Source organism: Gopherus evgoodei, chromosome 7 (assembly GCF_007399415.2).
Source record: "Gopherus evgoodei ecotype Sinaloan lineage chromosome 7, rGopEvg1_v1.p, whole genome shotgun sequence".
NCBI classification, from domain to species: Eukaryota; Metazoa; Chordata; order Testudines; family Testudinidae; genus Gopherus; species Gopherus evgoodei.
In genome coordinates, this window is record NC_044328.1 from 111,715,062 (window position 1) to 111,734,629 (window position 19,568).

General features: G+C 44.2%; 1 protein-coding gene across 4 annotated transcripts in view; it reads left to right on the forward strand.

The window, feature by feature from the left end:
- FGD5 (FYVE, RhoGEF and PH domain containing 5) overlaps window positions 1–19,000 on the forward strand; it is a 153,363-nt gene extending 134,363 nt beyond the window's left edge. For 3 of the 4 annotated variants that reach the window (XM_030570190.1, XM_030570193.1, XM_030570191.1), the window contains 7 exons: window positions 9,105–9,204; window positions 10,621–10,758; window positions 12,739–12,841; window positions 14,076–14,206; window positions 16,141–16,269; window positions 18,387–18,535; window positions 18,878–19,000. In XM_030570190.1, coding sequence (XP_030426050.1) covers window positions 9,105–9,204; window positions 10,621–10,758; window positions 12,739–12,841; window positions 14,076–14,206; window positions 16,141–16,269; window positions 18,387–18,535; window positions 18,878–18,914 — 787 coding nt within the window. In that variant the 3' untranslated portion in view covers window positions 18,915–19,000. The remainder of the gene's footprint in view (window positions 1–9,104; window positions 9,205–10,620; window positions 10,759–12,738; window positions 12,842–14,075; window positions 14,207–16,140; window positions 16,270–18,386; window positions 18,536–18,877) is intronic. The other variant, XM_030570192.1, reaches the window with a different exon arrangement.
- Window positions 19,001–19,568: the final 568 nt, after the last annotated feature.

Below are 19,568 nucleotides of genomic sequence, written 5' to 3' on the forward strand. Positions count from 1 at the left end.
TTTCCAAGACTAAATTGGTGTCCCACTGTTTTTAAACTCCATTTCAATCTATACAATTGTGACAGATAATGGCCAAGTGCTTGATTATAAAAAGGGCATTCATTTCAATGTAAGGCTCATAAGACACAACTAATTCAATACTTATAATGAGTAAAAAGCTGGGACTCAGCACTTGATAAGATTTTGAACAGAGTAGAAAATCCATTTCTAATAAGTCTGAGCCTTCTTCCTTGATCTTTTACAACTTTTTCCCTGACTCGCTGAGAATCCAGCTTTGTCTACTTCCCTTTTATAATTTTACTTGTCAGTTCACATCACTGGGGTTACCCAAGGGCTAATGAAAAATAGTAATTAGCTAATTCCACGCCATAGATTTAAAGGCACTTAAAGGTACTTAAATGACAGTTAAAACAGAAATTAAACTTTACTGACGATGTAATGAGGTCTTTTTGTTAAAAGGAATTTTTCTAATGAGTTTGGACAAAGTTGGTACGGATCACAGTCAGGGAGGGCATTCTCTGTCTTGTGATCACATGCTGACAGCAGCGAGAATTTGTACATTAATTTCTGAGCAGGAGGAGAGAGTATACTGTGTTCTTCTTGGTTTTAACTCCAAAAGTGTCAACAAGAGAGACAACAACAAAAAGGGAGCGGTGTATGATTTTCAGATACATAATTAAAATAATTTAGTCTCGGTGACAGTTGATCGCGCTGATGTGGTTATCGAAGTTTTGAGAACTGAAGTTCCCACCTCAAGTCTCCACCTACAGTATGGTTGGAAGCACAGCAGGCTTCCCCGAATGGCATGCACACTGGAACCAACCTAATAGACTGGGAGGGTGATTTCTTTTCAACACACTTTGAAATCTAAATCCTTCTCTTATAAGGAACGTATATGTCATCTGCATCCCATGCTCAGAACTCTGCCAAAGCCCTTGAATTTAGTATCTTTACACACTAAGTAATAAGATATCTAGTACTTTTATTATCTGTATTGGATGCCCATCCAGTTCCCCCAAGGATCCAAAGGGTGCATCTGCACTACCCACTGTCAGTTAAAAAAAAGCAGGAGATATATGGATGTGTGTTGGCTGGGACAATAAATAACTTGACACCTATTGCCTTAGTGTAGAGAAGTTCTAGTGCAGACGAAGCCCACGTGTCAAGGCAGAAATTTACTTTGGAGCATACTGAGAGCTGTGCCTGGAATTAGGGTTGCCAGGTGTTCAGTTTTCGACTGGAATGTCCAGTCAAAAAGGGACTCTGGTGGCTCTGGTCAGCACTGCTGACCAGGCCGTTAAAAGTCCGGTCGGTGGCACAGCGGGGCTAAGGCAGGTTCCCCACCTGCTGTGGCTTGCACAGTTCCCAGAAGCAGCAGCATGTCCCCCCTCCAGCTACCTGGCTGTGCCTCCACATAGCCCAGAGCATCCTCCCATGCCCCAACCCCTCATCTCCAGTCCCACTCCAGAGCCTGCACCCCCAACCAGAGCCCTCACACACCCCCACATCCCAACCCACTGCCTGTGCCCAGAACCCCCTCCCACCCTCTGAACCACCAGCCCTAGCCCGGAGCCCCCTCCTGATCCCCAAGCCCCTCATCCCTGACCCCACCAGGGATGGGAGACACGTTGCTGCTTTAAGGAGCTGCCTCAGATAAGCGCTGCCCGGATCCTGCACCCCTGACCTCCTCCCATGCTGCAACCCCCTGCCCCAGCCCTGATCCCCCTCTTGCCCTCAGAACCCTTCAGTCCCAGTCCAGAGCATCCTCCTACACCCCAAACCTCTCATCTCCAGCCCCAACCCAGAGCCTGCACCCCCAGCCTAGAGCCCCCAACCCCCTGCCTCAGCCCTGATTCCCTCCCACCTTCTGAACCCCTCATCCCCAGCCCCACCCCAGAGCCTGCACTCCCAGCCGGAGCCCTCACCCCCCCACCCACATCCCAAATCACTGCCTGAGCCAGAGCCCCCTCCCACCCTCTGAACCCCTCAGCCCCACCCCAGAGCCTGTATTCCCAGCCGGAGCCCTCACCCCCGCACCCACATCCCAACCCACTGCCTGAGCCGGAGCTCCCTCCCACCCTCTGAACCCCTCAGCCCCAGCCCCACCCCAGAGCCTGCACCCCCAGCTGGAGCCCTCACCCCCTCCTGCATGCCAACCCACTGCTTCAGCCCAGAGCCCCCTTCCGCACACTGAACCCCTCATTTCTGGCCCCACCCCAGAGCCTCCACCCCCTGAGCCAGTCCAGGGGAAATGAGTGAGTGAGGGTGGGGAGAGTGAGCTGTGGGGGGGGATGGAGTGAGTGGGGGTGTGGCCTCAGCGAATGGGTGGGGCAAGGGTGTTTGGTTTTGTGTGAGTAGAAAGTTGGCAACCCTAGCCTGGGTTCTCCATTCTTCTTTTTGTGCTGACATGCAGCTGGTGCTCTTGTAAAGGCTGAGCCAGTGACTCCAGTGAGAGCCATGTGTGAAATTAGGGCTTGAAGTGGAAAGGCTGCCCTTTGGGTACTAGAGGTAGATAGTGCTCCTTCACAGGGGTCAGTCACAAGTACAAGGAGTCTCTCCCTCCTTGTGCTGTTCATTGAAGGGCCAACCATAAGTGAAGTCCCTGCTAACACACCCTAGGGCAGAGGTGAGCAAACTACGGCCCGTGGGACCGTTCTGCCCAGCCCCTGAGTTCCTGGCCTAGGAGGCTTGCCCCCGGCCTCTCCCCCACTGTTCCCCCTCCTCTGCAGTCTCAGCTCACTCACTCCTCCACCAGTGCAATGCTCTGGGCAGCGGGGCTGTGAGCACCTGGGGCAGCGCAGCTGCAGAGCCTGGCCTGACCCGGTGCTCTGTGCTGAGTGGCTGGCTCCAACCAGGCGGCACGGCTGCCTGTTCTGGTGCAGCCGTGCCACCAGTCACTGGTGCTCCAGGCAGCACTGTAAGGGAGCAGGGAATGGTGGAGGGGGGTTGGAGAGAGGACAGGGGGGTGCTCAGGGGCCGGGGGTGTGGATAGAGGTGGGGGCAGTCAGGGGACAGGGGTTCTGGGGGCAATCAGGAGAAAGGGCGAAGGGGTGGTTGGATGGGGCAGGGGTCCCAGGGGGGCAGTCAGGAAGGGGGGGTTGGATGGGGCGGCAGGAGGCAGTTAGGGGTTGGGGTCCAGGGGCGGTCAGGGGACAGATGGGGGGGTGGATGGGGATAGAGTCCTGGGGGGCCGTCAGGGGCCGAGAAGCAGGGGGGGTCAGATGGGGGCAGGGGCCAGGCACAGCCTCCCCTAACCAGCCCTCCATACAATTTCTGAAACCTGATGCGGCCCTCAGGCCAAAAAGTTTGCCTGTCCCTGCCCTAGGGCACAAGTCACCTCTAGGGGGCAGAGAGGAGGCCTGGCTATTGCCCCACTTCCTCTCTACTCTGGCTGGCAGAACTGAGCACAGATGGGAGAACATGCTACACTCTCCTAAGAGATGGTACCATGGGTGCACTCCACAGGGCACTAGGGAATGCCAGGAGGCTTTGGGCCTCCCTGAGGTAACATGACTTCCATTGTTTCTGGGTTGATACAAGCCCCTGACAAGGGCCAATTATCAGCTGCCAGCCCTTAAGGCCTTTGCACTTGGAGGAGGCAAGAAATACACGTAGAGGAACAGAGAACATGGCATAAGCAGCAAAGACCAAGACCACAGAAAAGGCACTAAAATGATAAGCAGGACCTGTGGTTCTGGTTCTTACAGCATTGCTGTATGAAAAGATGGTAGTGGCAAGCACTTGAATCTACCACTGAAAATGTCCCACCCAGAGATCATAATTCTTTGGCTTACAGGGAGCAGGTGATGGTACTGAGCATGCAGCCCTTGCAGAGAAGAGATGGATGCTGCTATACCTTTACACGCATTTCAGAATTCTCTTCTTCAGACACAATCATAAGCAGGTGGTACCCATATGAAACCTACAAAAGGTTATGTCTACACTGCGGTTTGGGGGGGAAGGCAAGGCATTGCAGCACATGTGGACATATCCATGCTAGCTTTAATCTAGCGAGCTCACATACTGATAGCAATGAGGCAGCTGTACAAGCCCACCCAGTACTCATTCAAGCAGCTAGCCTGTGTGGTCACGGCTTCACGACTACTGGCGCTCATGAATGCTGCAATCACACTTCCAATTGCAGTGTAGGCATACCCTAAGAATGACTGCATTCTCACTTGGCTATCAGTACAACGATATAGAAAGGCTGCAGTGGCATTACAATCAGTGACAGAATCCTATTCCAGACCACGTCGAGTTTTTATTAATAGTGACTTAGCCATAGGACAATATACAGAAAACAAAAGTATGTTCAAATAAAACTGAAAATTAAATCCATAATTATAAAATACAAAAATACATGTAAATAAAGATTTTAAAATACATAAACCAATAAACCATACATAATCACTGTGCCATTTTCCTTACTTTAGTGGCTGACCATGCAAATAGGGCAATCTCTTGGATCACAGGTACTATGTCTGTTCCTAATAAATACTCTGTTTTCTGAGAGACCATAGAAAAAGGCATCTGGGGTAAAAACACAGAAAGCCCTTTTGACCTCAAGTGGCAACATAATTATAGTGTAATAAATAGTGGAGTAGGTCGTTCACCTGCCCTGAGCCACATGGACAAAGGCAGTGGCTTTCTCAGTGCCAGCATATCAACCTTCTAGGAAAACTGCATGGATTGAAAATGGAGAGCTGCAAAGGCCCTCATTAACATGTTATTACAACAAACTATCTAAATATCTGGCATTCCCCTTTTAACAAGGGGGACGAAGGTGATGTTTTTGACATAGAAACAACTGCCATATCCGTTTGCTTGCTTATATTCTCTATTCTCGATTTAATTACACATTAAATTCACATTTTTAAATTTATATTATGTCTAAATCTGAGAAACCTAAAAAATGCAAACAATATTGAATAGACTCTAATCAAGGAAATTACATGGGAAAGCCCTACTGAACTGTTTCTCTAAGCTTAACCTTGACAAACACTGTGGATGCATGCTGAATGCAAAGCCAAAAGTTAATATTACTGTACTGCACTTTGGACAGACTAGAATTCATGCCTGTCCTGCTCTAAGAAGAGCAACTGGAGTATTATTTGAAAGACCAAGAATCTTCATGAAAAATTAGTTTTGAATCACTTCCAATCCCACGGGATCATTCCATCCCCATATCTTCATACCAAACAAATTTGAATGCATACCTTGTCTATTCCAGGCCAGTTTCTCTGCTGCACAGGTATCCCCTGCAGTCAGTGACAGCGTAGTGACATTTGACTTTCTGTTTTCTGTTAGACTTACTGTAAGAGTAAATGAGGTGTCACCTTGGCTAGACTCCCAAAATCTTTTCCAATGCCTAGTGTGATAATACTGAAGTTTGTGGGTTGTGCACTCTGAGCTGTTCACAGCCTCCAAAACTTCAGCAAAAATCCCTTTGATCCTCCATACAACCAGTGAGTTAGTTAATTGGGATCAGGTCAGTGCCAATTGACATAATTCATTTTACAAGCCAGCAGCCATGTGTTATCCTCACACTTAGACACTATAACAGTCTGTGATTATTGCCCAGAGATGTTTAATGGAGTGAAGAGTAGGTGGTAAGAGCCTGTTGGAGATTAGGCTTTTATTGACAGATCATCCCTAATCAGCTGTCCTTGCCAAAATGACTTTAATTCACACCATTAAGTCAGCCATGTTTTTATTATTTTTAAAGTGAGGTCTTGAACCTCAAATGGTTAAAATTTTATGGCAAATGAGAGATTGATAGAGGGGGGAAATTTTCATCCACAACACTTTTTAATGAAGAATGTATTTTAAGCAACCTCAAAGTGTTTTGCAAATTTGTCAATTTCACCAAATTGATTTGTTTAAAAAAATTGAAATGTTTTGATTTTTTTTTTGCTTTGAAATGACTTTTCATTTTTAAATTTCCTTTTGTTTTATTTTTTAAATGCAAACACCTCACAAATTGGTCAAATTGAAACAAAATGTTTTAATGTTGTTGAAATAAAACGTTTTGTTTGACCCAATACAAATGTTTTAGGGACTTTTCAAAATTGCCAAGGAACTGACACATCCATTATTTACCCAGCTCAGGAGGTTAACCCTATGTTGGTGTCACCTCCACTAACCTTTTGGAGACTGGAGACATAACTACAGCCTTGTGAATCTTCATTTGGCTAGTACAGTCGTTCTCAAATTTGTTTGATTGTGTCCCTCTTCTTTGTGTCTGTAGTTGTTTATGCCCCTTCCTCCCCCCTGCTACACAAGTACATATAGCACTGTCCAGCTCTGAAGGCAGAGCCGAGCACAACAGCTACTGGCCGGGTGCAGAAGCAAGGGTTGCAATGTGAAAAGTGGTATTTGTCAATATCACTGTTAACAGACTCAACGTCCCATTGCCACCTTTACTTCTGTGCAGCTGCTGCCACCTCAGGGCTGACAGCCAAAACCCTGCCACCACTTCTAGGTGAGAGACTGGGAGAGAGGAAGGAGAGCCTGAGCCCAGGCTGCCTCCCGGTGAAGGATTGGGAGGGGGGAAGGCAGCCCAAACTCAGGTAGCAGGGCTCCAGCTGTCCCCTTTATCCTCTCCCTCCACCTCCTAGGTGTGCACGGCCCTTCTCTCCAAGCCCCAGCCACTGGGGGCTGACAGCTGGAGCTCTTTAAAAAAAAAAAAAAGCACACAGCTCACGCCTCCCTTGACACATTTCTGCGCCTCCATAGTTTGAGAACCTCTGAGCTCGTAGGTTGGGAATTCTAGGCATCTTAGGCTTAATATGCTTTTCATTCAAACCAGTCATATTTCCCATAAAAACTGCACTGGCAGTGGAATTTGGGGGGGAAGGGAGCAGAGTTGGCTTTCACTAGTGGAAAGGATTGAATAGTCCTGTAACTCTTGGCAATGAGGTGATATACAGTATTGCAATTCTTTGTCATGCAGCAGCTAATTCAAGACCAGCGTGTATTATACACCTGTCCCAGACCCTCTTTGTTCCAACAGGGTCGTTAAGTTTTACAGAGGCTGGTGTTTTTCACAGATGAGTGCTTGCTCACAGGGTGCAAGGACTTTAAACCAGGGGTCATTGATCAACTCATGTGTTTCCATGTTTGTTTGGGGTTTTTTAAGGTTATAAAAGCCAAATTATTCTCAGATGTCTTGTTCGTTAGCCTTCTTGTACAGTCAGAGGAAATCACAGCTCAACAGCATCTGGCATTAATTTTACAGGGCGCCCCAGTGGGAAGAGCGCTTAGCTTTAATGTAAATGCCTGGTACAGCTTGTGGAAGACAGACTGCTCTGACCCAGGTTCACACTTGGAATTTACACCTGACATAACTGGAAGGTGGCACCATTTACAATGGAGAATGAAGTACAGCATTCCCTTGCCTGAACCTGCAAGGAACTGTTGGCTTCCCTGTTGGCTTTTGGAAATTAGTTTGAGGTTTATAGAATTTAGAAAGAGTGGTCCAAACTGGGAAGTCATAGTACGGACAGGATTCAGGGAGGGGTCCATACACACAGCTGCTACATAGCCTGGCACAGTGGTATTCTTCTCTGCACACACTGGCATACCGGTGAACCTCAGTCAAGTCACTACTCCTATCTCCGCTTGAGACGGTGAGCAACTTTGAGTCCCTGCAGGAAAACTAACTGAGGCCACGTCCAGACTACCCGCCATATCGGCGGGTTAAAATCGATTGCTCGGGGATCGATATATCGCGTCTAATCTAGATGCGATATATCGATCCCCGAGTGCGCTTATATCGATTCCGGAACTCCATCAACCCCAACGGAGTTGCGGAATCGACAGGGAGAGCCGCGAACATCGATCCCGCGCGGTGTGGACGGGTGAGTAATCCGATCTTAGATATTCGACTTCAGCTACATTATTCACGTAGCTGAAGTTGCGTATCTAAGATCGATTTCCGCCCCCTAGTGTGGACCAGTCCTGATACAGGGAAGGTGGCTAAATGGGGATTTTGTGTATGCAAGATAACACACATTAAGCTCCACCTTTCATTTCTGGAATCAGCAGAATCTCAGTTCAGGACCCGGGAGATTGGCAGGAGAGCTGGATGGCGGATAAATGCACTACCAGCTTGTTTTGATGGTGCAAACATGACATCTAGTGGCCACTTTAAAGAATCACAGGATTGCATTCTTGTTTCTCCAATCCAAGGGAATGCAAAATTTCTCTAACAAAATGTCACATTGGCATCTTGCCAGTATCTTGAGAGCGGTATCTAATTTGCCTGAAATGGAATAAACTGAAACCAGTCTCATTTTTAATATAGATATGTTCCAACATGCAATTCTCCCTCTTTACCTAAGCAGCTAACACAGAGGTGACAAGTATCAACATGAAATACTTTACATTGATCTGAGCAACCCAAGCAGAGGTTACATGCCCTGGAATGGAGTTCTCTTGCATTCTGAGTGGCAAGCACAGAGATGAAAGAAGCAGCATTGAAGGCTGCCACATGTGGTTTAGGTTGGAATCTCCATATTACAGTAAGAGTGGCCTTGAGCCACATTGGAAAACCCGTGGGCCAGATATGGCCAGACTGAATTTTAGCCATCCCAGTCATGTTCATAATGTCTCAAGCATCCTAGGTTTAGCTGATCGCCATATTTGGGGTCGGGAGGGAATTTTCCTCCAGGACAGATTGGCGGAGGCCCTGGAGGTTTTTCACCTTCCCCTGCAGCGTGGGGCATGGGTCACTTGCTGGTGGATTCTCTGCAGCTTGAGGTCTTCAAACCACAATTTGAAGACTTCAATAACTCAGGCATAGGTTAGGGGTTTGTTATAGAAGTGGATGGGTAGGGTTCTGTGGCCTGCAGGGGGTCAGACTAGATGATCACATTGGTCCCTTCTGACCCTAGAATCTATGAATCTAGGTATCATCAATCCAATCATAAATATCAGAAGTCCAACATTTAATTTTGTTCTTGGCCAAAGAATTAATAATTCAACATGTTGATGGGAGAAGCAAAATGACAGTAGATTGGAGCCTTCTCCCTTGATCCAGAAGCCTCTTGATTCACTCACTGCAGTTCATGGCATTGATTGTGTTGCTATATTTCATTCCACAGTTCATGCTCTGAAAGGGACGAGTGGTATAGCTGCATCAGCAGAACCATTCCAGATGACTACAAAGCTCAAAATGCATCTACCTTTCACAACAGTATTGAGGTAAGAATGAGTCCTGGTATTGCCTAAGAGGATGCAAAGCCATCCAAAGAGTTAAAAAAGGGAAAAGGAAAAAGTTCCAAATGGCAGAGTATTCTGATTATTTTTATATAAATCACCATGCTAGGGCTAAATGACAGGTCACCACAGCACTTGTGTTTAATATTCAGCCTGCTGTGGCTGCTACTGGAATTTTAAATGTGTTGCAATTCCAATTCATACTGTGGGTTTCATTTAAGTCAGTGGGAGTTTTGCTGGAGTAATACTAACCAGATTTAGCCCTGTATTGCTACCATCCTAGATGCTATCAAAAAATAAATGTATGCCTTGCAGATGACTGTAAGAAAGCAATACTAGCCATCAGAAATGCTTTTGTCACAATTATATCACAAAGGGTCATTAACTCATCAACACTAAATCCCGTAGCAAAAGGACCTGATTGAGACCTAACAATCGTTTATACTGGTGCAACTCCATTGACTTCAATAGAGGTATTCCTGTCTATACCAGCATGAGAGGAGAATCAGATCCAAAAGAGTTTTGCTAAGGCTGAATTCTCTTTTCCTTCTTCCTGCATGAGTCTAATTCTCTCCATACCAAACCTACCTGGGTGGGGTAGCAGACTTGTGCAAATATGAGTAAACAGCAAAGGAGTTTATGAGTGCTGAACGGTGATAAAAAACGTGGGCCAGATTTGTATCCCATTCATTCAGAGTAACTCCACTGTCTTCCGTGGAGATCTGGGTCCAAATCATGGTCTGAGTTACAAGTGAAAGGAGTTTGGTGACTTCTAAACAGTCCCTTCCACTGGTCATAAAACCGTCCCAAAAGATAGTGGCCTGCACAATAGTCAGCGTAGCCTTCTTCATTCTGAGGTTGATATATTGAGTGCCAGGCAGCTTATGGTGGGGATGAGGGATTTTTTGATTGAGACCTAAAAACCATCTGCTCTTCCTGGATATTAAACTGTCCATGAGTCTTGTAATAAGAATAGGAGTATGCCTAGGTGGTCTTAGCCAAAATTGCACATAGATGCTAGATGCTCAACTAATGTAAACCAGTACAGCTCCATTGATTTCAGTGGATCTGAACCAATTTACACCAGCTGCAGATGGGGGCTGTACTGTTCTATCATATGCTGTGTACTAGTTGCGATCACCTTCCACCCCAGAATTGGCTGCATCTCAGTGCTGCTTTGTGTAGAGTTTGTGGAACACTTTGGGATCCTTCAGAATTAAAGTGGATCCCAGGACTGGAATAACAGGGATTGTGGGCCAAGAACGAGGTGGATTGGCAGAAATGGGGGTGGGGAAAGGCGAGCACAGTTCAGCAGATATTGCTGCAGGTAAGGCGGGAGTTGCATTAGCAGAATTGGGTATGCTTTGGAAGTCTGGATATTTCTTCACTTTTTGTTTTAAGCTAAGGGAAAGGCTGGGAATATCCTTGGGTGAGAGGCCTCCAACCTTGGTACCTGTGTCCCATGTCATGATGTGCATGAACTGCGGCTCTGATTTTACCCTCACTCTGAGACGCCATCATTGCCATGCATGTGGGAAGGTAAGTTTCACATAAATTCAGCTTCACTCAAACTCAACAACAGTAGGGAAAGCCTCTGGGACAAGTTCTCCTCCTCCTCCTCTTCATTACGCTAGCTGCAACTGCACTGACTTAAGCACAGTTGCACCTGCATACAGAGAAGAGAATCTGACTCCTCACAAAGACTGCCAGGAGAGCTTTGCAAATGAAACTTAAGCATTCAGATTGTTAGGGCTGGTCTACACTGAGCGGGGTCGATGTAAGATACGCAACTTCAGCTACAGGAATAGCGTAGCTGAAGTCGACGTATCTTATTTCGACTTACCTCTCATCCTCATGGGGCAGGATCGACGGCCACGGCTCCACCGTCAACTCCGCTTCCACCGCTCGCCCTGGTGGTGTTCCTGAGTCGACGGGAGCGCGTTTGGGGATTGATATATCGCTTCTAGATGAGACACGATATATCGATCCCCAATAGATTGATCGCTACCTGCCAGTCTGGTGGCTAGTCTGGATGTACCCTTAGTGACTTTGGTTGGAACAATATTAAGATTCTGCTGAGTGGCAAATGAATCCTAAAGACTAGGTACTCAACCAAATGAAAGGGTCATGGGACATACATTGCGGAACAGAGCTTTCAAATGGGACATGTAGGTAGCACTGGGGCAATGCAGCAATCAGACTACCAGTTTTCCAGTTGCTGAGTTACATTTTAGATATGGAAGCTCCAAAGCTTTGGGAATGTAGATGCACAAAGCTCCTTGTCTCTATGGCCATTGTTCTTAAATCACTTCACAAGTGAGTGATGCATAGGAATTGCCAGACTGGATCAGACCAGTGGTCCATCTAATCCAGTATCCCATCTCTGACAGGGGCCAGCACCAGCTATTTCAGAGGAAAGTACAAGAAACTCTGCAGTGGTTCTTATTTGATAATCTGCCCCCAGAGATCATTTCTTCCTAACCCCCATTAATTAGTGATTGGTTGATGCCCCGAAACATGCGGGTTTATATCCCTTTCAGTGTTCTTGATTCTTGTGTTAATTCTTTCTGTTATAATTCTGGATAGCCACATAGAACCTCCAATCCTATTCTGAATCCAGTTTAGCTCTTAGCCTCAGTGATGTTTCCTGGCATTGAGCTTCACAGGGTACTATGCCTTGTATGAAAAAGCATTTCTTTATATCAGTTTTAAATTTGCCACCTTTCAATTTCAGTTAATGTTCCACTATGTCAGTTTTAATCTGGATTTTAATTTTAAATTCCTGTCCCACTAAAAGTATAATCCTAGTTCAATGATCTTTCAGTTTCACAAACAAAATACTTCTCTGCTTCTGCCAATCCACTTCTGAAAACAATACTAACACCATGATCAACTTCAGTTTAATGGTACCATGGCCAGCATGAATTTTTATATCTGGGAATGTGTAATCCCCAGGGAGACAACCATAAGACTATTGTACAATTATGTTTATTAATTTTTATATTATTGTAGCAGCTGGGACACCCAGTCATGGACTAGGTCCCCATTGTGCTAAGTACCGTGTAAACATAGAACAAAAAGACAATCCCTGTCCCAAGGAACTTACACTCTAAGTATAAGACAAGGCACAACAGATGAATACTGACAAACCATCAGGGGAGCATACATTGGTCAGCCTGATAGACAGTGGTCTTGCCACACCAGCAGCCTAAACATTGTCAAGCTTTTGGTAGACATCGTGCTAAAGGAGAATTTTAAGGTGAGAACTGAAGGAGAACAATGAAGTGGCAATTAAATGTATTGGGCTAAATTTTGCTCTGAGTTACAATGACAAATCTAGAGTAATTATGATTAAGTCAGGGGAATAATCCTTATTCATACTGGTCTAGCCAAGAGCCAAATTTGGCCCATTCTGCCTCTTCCCCTGCCAACCAGCCCAGAGAATCTGTTTGGTAATGTACACTGCTATGGGGAAATGTACATATATATATATATACTTATCTATCCTTTCTGTGGCAGATTGTATGTCGAAATTGTTCAAGAAATAAGCATCCCCTGACGTACCTCAAAGACCGACTAGCAAAAGTCTGTGATGGCTGCTACTCAGAACTGAGAAAAAGAGGTGAGTCCTCTTCATTCCTTGATGAGTTGAATGAAAATGCTACCTGCATATGAAGAGAGAAGATTCTGCTTCATTACAGAGAATTTCTCCTTCAGACATAGATATGAGCTATATTAAGAGTAATACAAATGCAAGCTCTGGGGAAATAGCAGGCTGCATGGTGGCTGAGAAGCTTTTAGTGAGCTGGAACCTCAAATTCTTCCTGTGACTTCTTGATGCACTAGAATAACAAGCAATAATACTTTGTACTATCTTGCTGTTTACAGCTAACAGCACTTCCCTGTAATTTCCAGTGAAGTGCTAATGAAAGCAAAGCAATGGCTTAAAAACAAAGAAGCTATTGACAACTATCTGTCTCAGTCCAAGGAGTTAGCATTTCCTATTGTGCAGGGCTAAGGTCAAATGTATGGACAACTTATAGGCAAGAGCCTTTTTGTTAAGGGCTTAGGCACTAGGGACAGGTGCAATTTATTTTTTTCTTCTTGGTTAAAGAGATCCACACATCAGTTTTAACAGCATAGCAGACATGCACTGTTATTGCTTAGTGAAGGCAGACGTGCTCTGTCCCCGTCAGAGTGGACTGAGCCACGTGACAACTCAAGGCTGTACTGACTCAGGGCTGTGCTCCATTCAGATTTTCCAGGTGACATGTATTGACACAGGTGAGACTCAGAAGGATTCTAACTCAGGTGATGGCATTGACTGGTACAATAGTGTCTTCGTTGGTAGGGCTATAGGGTTTCTTGATAGAGTATGTCCCGGAGATGGAATAAATTGTCTCCTGTTCTCAGAACACAGTGGAGAGACATTCAGGCTTGAAAGAACATCGCCGAAATGAAACTATTGGTGGCCCAGGAAGCAATCAGAATAAGTAGAGTGCACAGATGAGAGACACATGGACAATGCTCTTGAAAGGTCATTAAGTGTGAGAACACAACATAACACAATTATTTTCCTGATTATCTTCCATGCAAGCTGTGTGTATTTGTAGGGGATGCTTCCATCATGCAATGCCATAAAGTTCATTGAACAGTAATTCTGCTAACCAGACTTAACCTGAGAGTTTGATAGAAAATAGCTAAAGGAAGATCAAGCAACTATAGGTTAGGCATTGCATTTTCTTATCCCTATTTGCATTAGCCTGGAGTTTAACATCTACTGTTGTAGACTTAACTTAAGGGTTTGCATCAGTTAATCCATTCTTTCCCACTTCCTATTTCTCCTAATATTGTAGAGCGGCCAGTAAGTGTGAGCTTCCCTCCAACTTCATCCAGGTTTTCAGGCAGTGCCTTCTCCTCCGTCTTCCACAATATTCACTACTCATCCTTCAAGAAACAAAAGAAGATCCCTTCTGCTCTTATGGAGGTAGGACCAACGCTGCCTGAGAAAAGGCAAGGAAACTAGCCTGAGAGGACTGTGTGTTGGCACTACAGTAGCTTTCAATCTCATTGTTTAGAATTTGTTCGATATGCTGCAGGATCAGCCCACTGTCTAGATCCTCTATATCATGAGATTACATTTTACTCAGCGTAATAGGGCAAAATACAAAACGCTTCAAGATCGGATGCTATCACTACAGTTTCTGCATCCTATTAAGACCAAGTCAGCTCAGCATTTAACCTTCATTTTTCCCAATAATTTAAATTAAATCTTCACATCTACATCAACCTCAGAAGGTCTAATAACAAGCTCAGGGGAAGCATCAGAGTGATGGGTTACAGAAGTCACTAGTTTGAATACAGGAGTTTAGTACTGACCAGAAGTCACTGCCATCCAGCAGTTGTTCAGTGGCCTTACTACAATCCTTATTTCCAGTGTGGCCCCAGGGATTTCAATCGAACTAACTACGTTCGAATCCAGTCAGTGTGAGTTGTGGGCGGGGGAGTTAAAAGCTAGCCCTTTCTAAGCAATTGGTGAATGCAACTGTTTAATTGTGTTGCCAGTAGCTCACTCTAGCCTATCTAAAATAAATGGATAAAATCTTGACCCTACTGAAGTTAATGGGAAAACTCCCATTGACTTCACTGGGGCCCTGATTTCACCCAGATATATTGTTTTCCCTTCTGGAACTAAGCATCAGATTCAAAATCTGACTACATTAATATCCTCTGACTATCCATGCTGTCTATCCACCTAAACATGTAGGGCCAGATCCTGGGAATTTAACTTCAGTTAACTGATTTCATTGAGACCGTGATCTGGACCTTGTGCTGTGCATGCAGTTACCTTCCATGAAAGGGAGGTACTCTCACAGGACTCTCTTAACTTTGTGATCAATTGAAACAGGGATAAATGTGCAAACAGTATGTAAAACATTCATGGAAGATACTGCATAAACCAACATGACCAAAGTTAGAGAAGTAACATTTCAGCTCCATTTATTTATGAAAAATAGAGATTGCCTCTTTAACCACAAGGTGGTGGCACACATTTATTAAAATGAAGATTTCTATAACAATCTTGATCCCAAAGCCATTCCCAGTTGACTTACATGAAGTATGGTGGACTTTCTCATGCTCCAACCTGCTACAGGAGAATATTATAAATACAGTTAATTCCCCTATTGTGTCTGTTATCAAAGGCTGATTTTCAAATCACTTCCCCTAGTTGACACTTTGCTTTTATTCAGATGTCAGTATTATTATTATAATTAATCATGTATACTATGTTGCAGTTCTATAGCATCTTTCACCCACCGATCTCTAAAATCTTTACAAACACTAATGAATTAAGCTTCATCGCTTCTTCCCTTCCTCCAGGGTGGCAATTATTTAATAATACTGAGGAAAGGAGTATTCACAGATGAAACTGAGTATTAGAGAGGTAGCCCACCCAATGCACACCACAAATCCATTGTCAAGCCAACAGAACCCATATCCCTTCTGCTTTATCCATAACACTATCCTTCCCTCTGGAAACATGCACCCTTGAATGTATAAAAACAAGGCAAGAAAAAGGGGACAAATTCAATTTCTCTACAGCACCAGTATAAAGCAAATAGCTTCAATGACTTGGCTTCCAGAATAACTTAATTGGCTTCTTTGGTGTCAGTGAGAACAATATTTGGCCTCAGATAAATACTGAAATGCTCTTATGCAGAATAGCATTCTTGTGTTTACATTACTCTCAGATTCATGCCATCTCACTTTTTTTGATTCACTCCTTGATTATATTCTTAAGGAAACAGGAATATCTGTGTAGTTTTTTTTTTTTAAATGGGCCTTGTTTATGGCATGCTTGCTGCTTTGGAGGGGAAAAAGCATTTGATGTCATGGATCCCTTGATTATCCCCTATACAGGTGGCAGCTTCAGGAGAGGGATCTTCTATCAGTGGCTATCTCAGCAGGTGTAAGAGAGGCAAAAGGCACTGGAAGAAGCTCTGGTTTGTTATCAAAGGCAAAGTCCTCTACACCTACATGGCAAGTGAGGTACTGCCTGCCCTGATGTGACAGAATTTCCCACTCTTTACATGTGACAAATGCAATTTGAGGGGTGTACTTACTAGTTCTTGTGTAGTCGTTCTTATCGGAAATAGCTTGTGTTGATGCAAAGGCATTATATCACTTCAATATGTTATGCTGCCCCAGGCCTGGAATCCCAGCCCCACCCCTGGATGACCTGCTTTCCAAATTCCTTAGCCTCAGTATATTTGTTACATTTCATGCAGATTATAAATGCTCAGTTACAAAAAGCCTGGTTTAATGTCAGGAAGCTATTGCAGATCAAAGCATAAAGACTTAAAATCCTCTGACTTTCCTCTGGTGCAGTACCTATATGTTGTGAGATAGTAGCTGAGAACTGACTTACATAAGTAAGAGCTCTTTCTAAAGAGAGGAAGTCCCAAACTTTGCCCAATCAAAGTTCAAAATGGCAGCTTTCAAGGAACTAGTGAACTGCCCCAATTTCACTGGGGTAGACTGGATATGCCCATGGGAAAGATTGCAGCTATGAACTTCAGTGTGGAGGTGCAGCTGGTGAAGAAGAGGAGGAAGTATGCTATGCTTCATATTGATCTGAGCAGCCTCTGCAGGCCTCTCCTCCCTGTGAAAAAGGAAGGGTGCCACCAGCTGCACTTCCATTGTAAAAAAAAAAAAGAAGATGCAAGGGTGCTCTGACTGATGGACTTCATAACTGAAAGCCCTGAAACAGAGCCACTTTTGCAGAATGAAAAAGACAGAGCTCAGACCACAAGCAACTGTAATAATACTACTTGGCATTTTAAATCTTCAAAGCACTTTGCAAACATTAACTATTTAAACTTATCATACCTGAGAGGTAGGGAAGTATTATCATCACCTATAGATGACGCCGAGACATGGAGAGGTTGCATTACTTGACAAAGGTCACGAACCAAGTCAGGGCAGATCAAGGACTAGAACTATAGTAACGTTGACACCCATTCTTCAGTTTTATCTGTTGGCCTACATTTCCTCTAGGGTTAAAATAAAACATCTTGAGCCTGATTTTCAGAGCTGCAGGCACCCTATAGCTCCCATTGACTTCAGTTGGAGCTGTCTGAGCTTAGCTCATCAGAAAAATCAGGCCCGGAGAACCAAGTCCTGCCTCTCATGGGGTGGACAACTCCACTAAACTTAAAAAGAGTTGCACATGGTGTTAGCGATAACCCCTCTTGAGATGTGAAAGAGCAGTGGGTACCTAACTGCATTGTATGCTTCACCTTGGTAATATCTTAAACAGAGTTAAGCTAAACTAATCTAAAAAGACAAAGACCAAAACCCCAACATTACTGTAACAGAGGTATAGGGACCAAAATTGCAGCCATCAGTAACAGTTAAACTGCAATTCAATTAAGGCTTAGTTTTTCTTTATTCCACTTGTACAGTGAACTCTGGCAAGTGAAATTCATGGATGTTTCTTGGGAGTAAATTAACAATGAATTGCATTACCAGCTCATAAATTGTGAAGTGGTGTCATTAGAAGCAAGCATGCTGTGTGAGACAGTGAAAATGAATCTGTTAAAAAACTGCTGGGGCTGTGGAGGGAGGGGGAGCCGGATGCCACCAAACACAGGTGACACTCAGAAAATAATGGTTTAGGGGGCAGGTAGTAACATATAGGATCTTTCTTTTCTATACCCTTGATACAAACCTAGCCAAAAGATAATAGTAATCAGGTATCATTCCCATCAGATCTTCCATGGCCTACAGATTTGTGAACTAAGTCTGATCCACATAAGCCACTAGTACTAAATTGGAACCTCCTGTTAGTAGTCTAAAGAGGGCTGAATGAATACGGAGAATTTCATCTCAGCGGGGGTTCTCTGAGTTCAGGGTTTTGGCAGAGCAGTGTGAGAAAGATGCTTGCACTGCTGCTGCCAAGGCTGCACCTAGTAACTAGACAACAATTCTCTAGGATTTTCAATCCAGCACCAGATTATTCATTTCTAATACTATTATTGCAGAAGCTCCTGGTAGCCCTATCAGGCACTTTAGATATTGGGAAGACATCCCTTGCCCCAAGTAGATTGCAGCCTATTCTGAAGTGCTCCTTCTAAAGTGTGTTTCCCCCTCTACATTGATTTTAGGATAAGGTCGCCACAGAGAGTCTGCCTTTGCTGGGTTTCACAGTTGCCCCAGAAAAGGAAGATGGAAGCACGGATGCAGTTTTCCATCTTTACCACAAGCAAACCTTGTTTTACAGCTTCCGCACGGAGGATAACAATTCAGCACAGAGGTACTGCACGTGGAATTGCAATTACATACTAATCCATGAATGAGTATAATGTAAGCAGCACTCTTCACTCTAACATGCCTCTTCCCATTTCCTTTCCTTTTGAATGCACCTCAGCTACAGATAAAACGGAAACATCTTTGGATATGCTAATTAGAGCCAATTATAATACAATTGCCTGGAGGGCATTAAAGCATCAGGTAGAAATTACTCCATCTTGGCAAGATGGAGATTTCACTTCTTTGTATAGGTGCAATACAGTCTTCTCTGGGCCCTGTGTTTTAATATATGCATTGGCTTGATCCACGAAATAAAATCTGGCTCCTCTACTTTTCTCTTTTTCAGGTGGATTGAAGCCATGGAAGAAGCAACCATATTATAGCAGTAATCAATCAAGAGGACTTGGAATAAACTCTCAGATTTCTCTACATTCCCATCAGCCCATTTCTGTTTCAAGAAGCTGAGTAGTGTATGTCAAACCCTCTGGCTATACACACACACTGGATATGACTGTTTTCAGATTGCTCTCTCTCTTTTGCTTCCTTCATTTTAAATCCACTTTTTTTGGCAAGTTGAAAACTTTAAAATAGAGAATATTCATAGTCCTCTTTGTGCGAGTTCAACCTGCGCTATAACTTACTCCCATAATCCCACAGTAAATTAAGTTTTAACATCAAGGCAAGAAATAGATACAAATTATTTCTGAACTCACATGGAAGTACTGGCTCAGTTTTATTTACCCTAGAGAACTATCAACTTTCATTTTGTTGGTTTTGGTGTCTATCATGAAATAAGAAAATGCAGTAAACCATAGATTCTCATTTAAAGCACTTTATTGTTTTATTGTATTACAGCTTCATTTTTTTCAGTGTTTCCAAGGAATTTTGTGGACTGATTTACCACCAGTCCATTAACAAGTGCCACCATGAAGTCATGCACTGCATACATTAAATTGCTTCCGCAGACAATGAACGAATACATGCAATGCACTACGTATGGTCTGCCAGTACTCCAATGGCTAGGATTCAGGGTGATT